The following is a 9,883-nucleotide window of genomic DNA, read 5'->3' on the forward strand; positions in this document are numbered from 1 at the left end:
ATGTTAAATATGTCCAAGTGTAGTAGGTGTGAGCTTTGTTGGGTTTTATTTTCTTCACAGTTGATATATTAGTGTGCTTAGATTCCTATAGGAATCTCTAAGTTCATATGCCAGTGGTGTCATCACTGGAATGATTGTCATCATCATTACATGGATGACAAAATAAGAATCTCCTTTTCAGCAAGACATTCTCCTTCACATCCTCCCAATCCTGAATAACAGAGAAAGTCTACTGTCCTAATGTGAAAAAAAGAACAAGTTGGTGGAGGAGACATTATTGGCCCATTTGCAGCAAAAAATAACATTTCAATAGCAAATGAGGGGCATACTGATGTTATTCCATAGCAAATGAAGGGTAAGTGGTGAAGTAGGGGTAGGTACAATTAGGCTGACTTGCCTGAAGAATTAAATAGCTTGTCCTTTTGACATACAAGAGACAGCAACCCAGGAGAATACAGCACAGCTATCTTCATCATTCAGTAGATTTAGGAATTTACCTTCTTAGCAGCTTTCTGAACAGATATGAGCTTGGTAATGTTGAATAGATAAAATCAACAGCATTCAAATTCTGATGAACTAATATTTTTAATGTAGGTATTATAAGATAAATATATGGGTTTTATTTGACTCTTTGTTTGTTTGTTTGTTTGTTTGTTTTAGGGAAACTTGATGAGAGAACTTCTGCCATTTTCAGAACATCCCGCAGGTCCTCTGACTTCACTGTGTACAGACATCTTCACTAAAATTCTTTTGGCAGGTAGTAAAGGTGAGTAAACACGTTAGTCATTCTGTTCAGGACAGTCAGTTGGACAAGAAAATATCACACTGTAAATGTGCCAGAAATGTGGAAATGATGATCCAAGTGCTGCCAGGGTTTTTTCCAACAAAGCTATAATTAATTGTAAAAAGTGTTTTGTTTTCTAAAAGGATGGTAGATTAAATCTTAGTGTTATAGTGTTATCAGTAGAATTGTTTTCATGAAAGACATAAAATTTTTCTTCATTCACATGCCCTGAATATACTTTCCATCTAAATTACTATATTGATCCCAAGGGCAAAGATTACTGCTAAGAACAAGCAAAAATTTCAGTTCCATGGTAATAATGCTAAATAAAAAGTTGCAGCTTGGGCTGTATCAAGAGCTGTGATTCAAACACTGATACGGACTGCGCAGTAATGGCTCCAGCAGTACACAGCTATATAGGAAAAGCACATGTCTATGCTAGCAGCTCATTGTTACACTTTTAATTTCACATGATGTCTGGCTCTCCTTTGGCAGAATGTTCAGAAGTTTATTTGCTGATTCTTCTTCAAACCTTTGGAATTAGCCTGGCGATCTTCTATTTCTGTGTCTGTAATAATGTGTCACTTTTCTTTTAAAATACATATTAGAACTGTTTTCTGCCAGCTTCCTGCTCTTATGTGGTCATATATTAGATGGAGCAAGGGATTTTTTCCCCTTCTTCAAAATCGAGCAAAAATTTTACTTTTATACTGAAAATGATGAGGAGTTTCCACTCCTCTCTGATTCAAATGAGTAAATGATCAGAAAGGCAACATGCACTGAACAAGATTTCAATTAACTGTTGAAAAGTATCCACCTTATTATCTATTAATTTGATACTGTCCCTTTGCCTTTTTGTGTTTGTGTCACTGTGTATTTGCTTTTCATGCTTTCCACACTCTTCTCTTTTATCTGCAGTGCTGCTACCAATTTCCTCTCCCCACTACAGATTTTTCCTTGTTATGAAAAGGTCAGCTTCTCTGCCTGCCTCCTCCCTTGCTTGCAAATGTACAGTCCTATAAATCAGATGTGACTGGTATAAAAGTTGGAATTACACAAAATATTTCTCTGTCTTGTAGTAGAAATGAGAAGTAAGAGACAGCTTCATCAGGAAAGAGGGAGCCTAGGCAGGGAACAGGGCAGTTGTGGGTGATAAGGAAAGTGGTTCTTTGATTCTAGTTTCACATGAGTTCACTAAAAGCTTGTAAAACATTAAGCATTCATTATGTATACAATTAATTAAACTTTGTCCATTTTACCAGGATTGAAAACAGGTGTAATTTCCAGGAAACTCTCATAGCTCAGCTGCGCTGTAGACAACTGTCTTGACAAGATGACTCTTGTTTTTCACTCATATAATATAAAGAAAAAGCTTTGCCTTACTTCCCTTTCAAGCCTATCCAGTTAATGATACATTTTTCACAAGTAGCATATGTGTTTCTTTGCATATTAATGAACACTCCATTATTTCTACTCTGAGCTTGACAAGAAGACAGTTATATTCACTGTAAACTAACTGACCTGTGTTCTCTGCTTCATTCTGCCCAGTGTCTACTGAGAGTAAATGGCAGCAACAAGTGAAGGTGTAGCACTAAAGAAACTTACTGATGTTTTGTTTTCTCCTTCCTTAAACAGAGGGATATATTATTCGCTGGAATATTGCCTCATTCTTAGAAGATTCACGAAATAGAAAAAATGTAAGGAATTATCTTTCAGATCTTCTTAACTTGAACAGTATACCCAAACAAAGAGGAAAAAAAAAACAAAAATAAGGCAGAGCTCTACAGGGATAAAAATGTTTTCTGTATATAAAGATCATTTTTTGTGCTTGAAAGAATAACTTGATGCTGTGAAAAAAAAAAAATAGAAAAACATAAGTAAAATAGTGTTCACATTATTTCATTGTGTTCAAAGAAGGTATATTAAGAATAAATTTATCCATATCCTCAGGTTGGTGTCCCTACCATATGCCATTTCAGGCTGTTTCATGGAGGGATTATTTTTTCACCTCTTATTTCCAGAATGACATGTTGGTAAATCCACTAAGCTAGCAACCATCATGGGGAACTGTCTCAAATATGGTTCTGTTGCTTTTTTCCCCTCAGTACATAAAGGAGGAGCTCTGCTGGAGGGCACATGCTAGTGAAGTGGTTGACTTCTTTATTGAAGAGGAGAAAAATGTAGTAGTGACAACATCCATTGATGGTTCAGTCAGGTATAAAATTATTAAAACTGTTATGCCAAATCAGTTGAGCTATATTCAAAGTTCCTTTTCTTGTTGTAGTTAGGCTAGAATTTAAATAAGTAGAACACTGGGTGCATTTTCTCTTTTGCAATCAAAAGAGCTGGTTTTAATGTAACACTTCTCTGGAAGTCAGATCTTTTGCAGACTGTCATTTTCTTTCAGCCCTTGCTTTACTTTAAATGCGTAAGTAATGGCTACGTAATTTTAAAAATTGCCTCCTGTTCTAATCCTATTTTAGCTTTCAATACTTGTTAAATTGACATGGATCCTAAGCATGGCATCTAATCAATGTGCATGCAATTAGGCCATGGAAGCTTGGAGATGCTTCATAGACGACTATAATTCCTTCTCAGCTAACAAGTACATTTTAAGGGGTTTCTTTTGGTTTTCTGGAAGTATAAATGAAGAAATTTTGTGTAGATCCTGCTTTGGTGGCAGCACTTTACTGCAGGAACAATTCAGGATTTTTGTACATTTAATCTTTATTTTCATAAATACAAACATGCACTGGGTTTTTTTTGCCTGCTTTTTCCAACAACCTTCTGAATTTTTTTTCACTCTCAAATTATTTAAATTATAAAAACAATCTCATTGATGTTTTTCATGAATAGCACACTGAACTCTAGAACAGTGCTGTAGAATTTGATAATGTATACAGATATTGTCTCACTCCTATTCCACTTCTAAAAATATCCATTTTTCTTTTCTGTCCTTTGGCACTGCTTCTATTATGTCTGTAGGCTTTGGCATGCCATGACTGGATACTATTTTGGTTACTTTGGACAAGCCAGGAAGTTTGATTTATCAGATACCAGTCGGTTGATTTTGCCACTTGATGTTAATGAATTTTCTGCTATAATTAAAGAGAGCAAACGTATGGAAAAGAAGAAGGTTATATATCCTCTCATGCTGGACAGAGACAAGTAAGATCTCATACATTTACATACATGTGTGATTTGAGGAACAGTTTTGAAAGTATCTTTAAAAACACCTTTCACCTGAAGGTCAGAAAAAAATTAGTACTATGTGTTATCCAGAAAAATATTTTTAAAGATGGTTTTTGACCCAGTATGGATAAATCTTTTCATTTTTATGACTTGGTGACTGTCAGGATTAGGTGACATTCAAGGTTTGAACTCAGTAATAGTGATGGCTAGATACTTGTCTCAACTTTTAGCCAAATTAGATGTGGTATATTATATATGCTGCTCAGGTTAGCAGCCTGTTACCTTTGAAATTCCTAAAGTTGCTATATTTCTGGATCTCCAAAAATTTATTGAAAAAGCTTAATGTGAATAGTTTAGAGCAAAACACAAATCCTTCTAGAAGAATAAACCAAATTTAATCTTTCAATGTAAGAAATGGTCGTCTTAAATTTGCTGGGATGTTATGGATACATTCACATACATGGGTAGCAGATCCACAGATCATGGCATTCTGAAACTGGAATAACTGTATGTTCAAGAGCAGTGTTGAACTTTTCTTCTAGGTAGAGTTCTTAAGGGATATGGGTTAGTTACAAGTCAAGTCAGAGCGCCTGGCCTGTTAGTTTAAGTACATATTTCTAGTTCTGGAACGCTCTGATTCATTAATTAGTGGATTAACCAAGTGAAAAGAAATATTGAAGAGGGCATCTTCAGAGTCAATGCACGCAGTGTCTTAAGTAACAAAGCAATCAAATATGGAAAAAATTATTCAGGACTTAAAAAGTCATGCATTGTTTCATGGTAAGGTTTCATACACCATGTTCATTCTTAGACTGCCTTTCAACCAAAGCACATTGGAACAATGAAAACCCTCTAAGGACTTTACTATTACCCCATTTAATTTGGTATCCTGCTAATAATTATTATTCCATGGAGTTCTTACTAATATGAGTAGTGTCACTGCAGTCAGAACAGTAACTCATCAGTATAGAGAAGTGCTTGGCTGTGTTTGAAGGACTCCTGTAGTTCCTCTGAATAGTCAGCAGCCAGTTTGAAACCTCTGGAACCAAAGATACTATCATTGAGTCAGCTAACCTGAAAGAAGCTTTTCATAAATTACATACCTGTGTCAAACTGACTACTTTTTGAGGATTCTTCAAACAGTTCAGTAAAGGAGAACAGCTATCATACATTTAAACACATGAACTAAACAGACAAAGAGCAAGAAAATGAAAAATGCTTAACTCTGTAGAGAACTGGGGAAAAAAAGTAGGCACACTTTGTGCAGTGTAAGGTTTCAGTCTTACCATTCTACATTGTGTGCTGTCACCTCAAGAATGACTTGGTTCCTCTGGATTAACTGTACCAAATATTGTAACGGAGAGCTAGCCAACCACCATCCATAAGGCTGTGTTACTTATGGATGCTAGGCTTTGTTCTCTGCAGGATGCAGACAATTGTCTTGGGACAAGTCACTTATCTTTGTGATGCTAGTATTATCCACTTACTGGATAACTCATATGACATTCATCACCAAGATAACATTTTAGGTTCCCAATTAACAAATAATGTTATAAGTGTTATTAACACATATATATTCATGGAATCATAAAGGAAAATATTTCTAAGCTCAAGTCCAACCATTAACCAAGGAGCACCATATTCACTTCTAAACCATATCGCTCAAGTGCTACATCCAGATGCCTTTTGCACACTTTCAGGAACAGTGACTCCACCACCTCCCTGGGCAGACTGTTCCCATGCCTGACTATGCTTTCAGCAAACAAATTGTTCCTAATATCTAATCTAAACCTCCCCTGGTGGAACTTGAGGCCATTTGCTCTTGTCCTGTTGTCATCTGGGAGAAGAGGCCGACCCCCTGGCTTCAGCCTTATTTCAGGTAGTTGTAGAGATCAATAAGGTATCTCCAAAGCCTTCTTTTCTCCAGGATGAAGAACTCCAGCTCTCCCATCTGCTCCTCATAGGACTTACCCTCTCAATCTTTTACAAGTTCTGTTGCCGTTCTCTGGACACACTCCAGGACCTCAACATCCTTCCTGAATTGAGGGGCCCAGAACTGACACAGCACTTGAAGTGTGCCCTTACCAGTGCCAAGTATAGGGGGACAATCACCCACAGTCCTGCTGGCCACACTACTTGTATATCACAGGCTGAATATCCCAGAATATACTGAGTCAGAATATACTGAGTTGGAAGGGACCCACAAGGATCATTGAGTCCAATTCTTAAGCGAATGACCTGTACAGGGATCCAGCCCATAACTTTAGCATTATGTGCACCATGTTCTACCCAGCTGAGCTTGTGACTATGTGCTATTGGCCTTCTTGGCCACCTGGGCACACACTGGCTCGTGTTCAGCCACTGTCAACCAGCACCCCCGGGCCCTTTTCCATGAGGCAGCTTTCCAGCCTCTCTGCCCGCAGCCTGTAGCGCTGTCAGGGGTTGTTGTGACCCAAGGGCAGGACCTGGCACCTGGCCTTGTTGAACTTCATTCCATTGGCCTTGGCCCATTGGTCCAGCCTATCCAGGTTCCTCTGCGGAGGCTCCCCACAGTCCAGCAGATCAACATTCCCATCCAACTGGCTGTGATCTGCGAACTTACTGAGGGTGAACTTGATCTTCTTGTCCAGATGATCAGTAAAGATATTAAACAGAACTGGGCCCATCAGTAAGCCTTGGAGAACACCACTTGTTGGTGTGCCAGCTGGATTTAACTGCATTCATCACCACTCTCTTGGCTTGGCCATCCAGTCATTTCTTACCCAGCACCCAGTGCACCCAGCCAAGGCATGACCAGCCAGCTTCTCCAGGAGAATGCTGTGGGAAAATATTCCCCAAATGTGCACGTGCTGGAAAAGGCACAAACCCATCTGAGCAGCATAGGTGCTTACAGTTTAAACAAGCATCTCAGGAGATCTATTGAAAATGCCAGCAGGTATATATAGAATTGTCTCAGTTTCTCCCTGTAGTTCCTTAGCTTGTGTGACCTGACTTATATTTTTGATTATAAAGGCAACTGTTAATCTGCACTAACAGACACTCTAGATAATTTCTTCTATATTTGGAACTAAATATTTGGATATATAATATATTATATAAAATAATTTCATTTTGGAGACATATAAAAATATTGTGTTCATAACTGTCATTTTGATAGGAACTTCAGATTTTTTCTGTCTTGTACATACAGGTGGAAATCACTGACTAGATCACCTTCAGATTTAGAAAAGGCTGGACATGAGGAAGAAGCTCAGACCTTCAAGTTTTTCAAAGCTCTGGCTCCTGAAAAGGTAGCTAATGTATATGACAAATTTATGTTCTGTGCAACATATAGGAAATAAATTTGTATTTCTCATTTAAAAATTATCCATAAATAACCCTACATATCTTTCTTGCCCATTCAATGGACAAGCTAGAACAAAAAAGCAAAAACAGAGGGATCTAAGAAATGTCTATGGTTTTCATTCTCATTTTTCACATTTTCAAATTTCAGTTTAGAAGGCAGCACAAACTGATTCACTGGTTTAAACATGTAAAAAAAAAAAACTAGGATTTTCCTCTGCTTCAGTAGAAAACCTAAATAGCTTAAGTTTACTTGAAGGATGTATGAATATACTAGAATAACAGTGAATCCCTGTTTGGTTACAATAGTTCTTTCAGGCTCCTACGAAATCAGAAGCAAGGAGAGAGATTTCATTTCACGTAATTTCTACAACTCTAATTGAATATCAGTGGAGCTCTTCCATCTTTACCTGGCTTTAACCTTAAAAATCATGGGAATATAAAACTTCTCTTGCAGTTATAGTAAGAATGTCTTTGTTACCTTTTGTCTTCAACTACTGATGCACTGACTTTGTCTTCCCTTGATCAGCGCCAACCTATGGAAACTTTTGAGTTTGTATGCAAAGAGGCTGGTGCAGTATTTGGGTTTCTTCCTATATATGAGGTAAGCACAAGTGTTTTCTACCTTTTGTGGTGGCATTCCACATCAGAAGCCATTAGCACTTGTATGTTATTACAGTGACATTCTCTGACATTCCACTGTAAATTGTCTGCTTCTCAACTTAACTTTCTAACATGATTTTCATTACTACCTATCCAACTCCAACTCGAACTTTGGTGGAAGCTTGAGAATCCAGTTGAAGTGAGCATGCCAAAGAGTGAGTATTGCAGATGTTTAGTCCTCCTGTTCAACCTCATGTCATTAATGTTTTGCTGAGACTCGATTCTTTTAACCAGCCCCAAACCTTTTGATTCCCATCTGCCCAGAGCTTTGAGTATTGTAAGGTAGTACTATTTTATGGGTATTAATAATCTGATCTGTTGCAAGATGTCTAGCAAAGCTTCCTAGGTTTTTTCTTCTATGAACCAAAATCAGAATATTCCACAGGCTTGTCTATCCCACATGTAATAGGATGAGAAGAATCACCCCTAGCAAAGGTGCTGATCCCTTTCTCTAGTACCTAGAGAACTAACTTGGATAAGAGTTAGATCCTAGATGGCTGGTTAGGTGGGATTAATAGAGCACTTTGCATTCCAATTCTGCATTCCAATGTATATGACCTAATTCTTGTACATACAGCATTGTTGTGTGTCAGAAAAAAACTCAGGAGTATGGTGTTCAAATAGTTGGCACATAGGCTATCTTACTGACCACTAATGTACTTTGGAAATCTGTGTTTTGTTTTCTTCCTGAAAAAGAAAATAAAATACGGGGGTCCTTGTGCCTTGGGAAATTAGGAGCAACTATTCTGAATGGAATGGATTTACAACAAAATGAAATCAGACATTTTCTGTAAGCTATGTGCACAAAAACACATTTTTTGTCTGTGCTGTTACAAAATGCTATCAATCTGGTTTGTTGTCTCAATATGTTAATTAGGTCTTGAAATTTTTTAAAGGTCTTCAAAGGATCAAAGCTGAGAAGTCCAGTCACAAGGGACGGGAAAAGGATCCAGGTTCCATTGAAGACTTGAGTCATAACAAATAAATGTAGTTTCCATCTTCATTAAAGTGGATTAGCAGATTTCTTTTGTTATTTTTTCTCTGTTTTTCTTTTCAGTTACATTTAAATCTGTTTCATTATTAAGTAGAACATATAAAAAACAAATCTTTACTTCTATTCCAATCCTTCATGCAATGAATTAATTCTAATAAAGCCAGTGTATGATTATAACTAGATTTTGAAAAGACCATTTGACTTAATGTATATTTGCTGACAGTTACACTTTATGTCAAAACCACTGATTTGCTCTCTGCTTCAATTTGTCCAGTTTGAACTCCTGAATATTAAATATTACACTGCTTTTTTCCTGACATATTAATCATAAAGTCAACAAAGAGTTAATATGCCCTGCTGTTTCTGCCTGTTCATTCCTTGCTTATGCTTTCAAAGAGTGTGTTCATCTTCTAAGCCAGGAAAGTGTCTGCTGAGCTCATAGTCAATTAATTATCCATCATGATTATCATGATTCTGCAAATCTTTTCTTGCATTTCAGCATTCCATGACAATGTCATAACTTGACACAGAGCACAGAACACATTTTCATCCTTTGGCTAAACATACAAATAGTGCCAAGTGTCTCACCTTAGTGAGTAGTTAGGATAATGCATATAACTAGTGATATTATTACCTGCTATTTCGGGGAAAATAGCAGGTTTTCTATATCACTGGTATTGAATGGTGTTTGATCTGCAGGACTTCTTGAAAAGACATTCTTTCATGAAGTGTATATAGAATGACTTGCAATTATTTACCTGCCTTTGACTTGTTACAAGGCTATGATGGATTTAAGGGTAGCTGCAAAATACCTTATGGGAGTATATTTAAAATTCTTATTTATCAGCTGTACCGGATCTGGCAGGGATTCACTTAATTTTCTCCATAGCAGTCTGTATGGTGCTGTG

General features: G+C 37.1%; 1 protein-coding gene across 1 annotated transcript in view; it reads left to right on the forward strand.

Moving 5' to 3' along the window:
- WDR64 (WD repeat domain 64) overlaps nucleotides 1–8,966 on the forward strand; it is a 58,251-nt gene extending 49,285 nt beyond the window's left edge. The window contains exons 21-28 of the mRNA XM_088053387.1: nucleotides 661–766; nucleotides 2,420–2,481; nucleotides 2,890–2,999; nucleotides 3,770–3,952; nucleotides 7,167–7,266; nucleotides 7,848–7,922; nucleotides 8,103–8,136; nucleotides 8,878–8,966. Coding sequence (XP_087909513.1) covers nucleotides 661–766; nucleotides 2,420–2,481; nucleotides 2,890–2,999; nucleotides 3,770–3,952; nucleotides 7,167–7,266; nucleotides 7,848–7,922; nucleotides 8,103–8,136; nucleotides 8,878–8,966 — 759 coding nt within the window. The remainder of the gene's footprint in view (nucleotides 1–660; nucleotides 767–2,419; nucleotides 2,482–2,889; nucleotides 3,000–3,769; nucleotides 3,953–7,166; nucleotides 7,267–7,847; nucleotides 7,923–8,102; nucleotides 8,137–8,877) is intronic.
- The last annotated feature ends 917 nt before the right edge of the window (nucleotides 8,967–9,883 follow it).

Source organism: Pseudopodoces humilis, chromosome 3 (assembly GCF_049639895.1).
Source record: "Pseudopodoces humilis isolate 2021_Gansu_Grassland_sample_001 chromosome 3, ASM4963989v1, whole genome shotgun sequence".
In the NCBI taxonomy this organism is placed as follows: Eukaryota; Metazoa; Chordata; class Aves; order Passeriformes; family Paridae; genus Pseudopodoces; species Pseudopodoces humilis.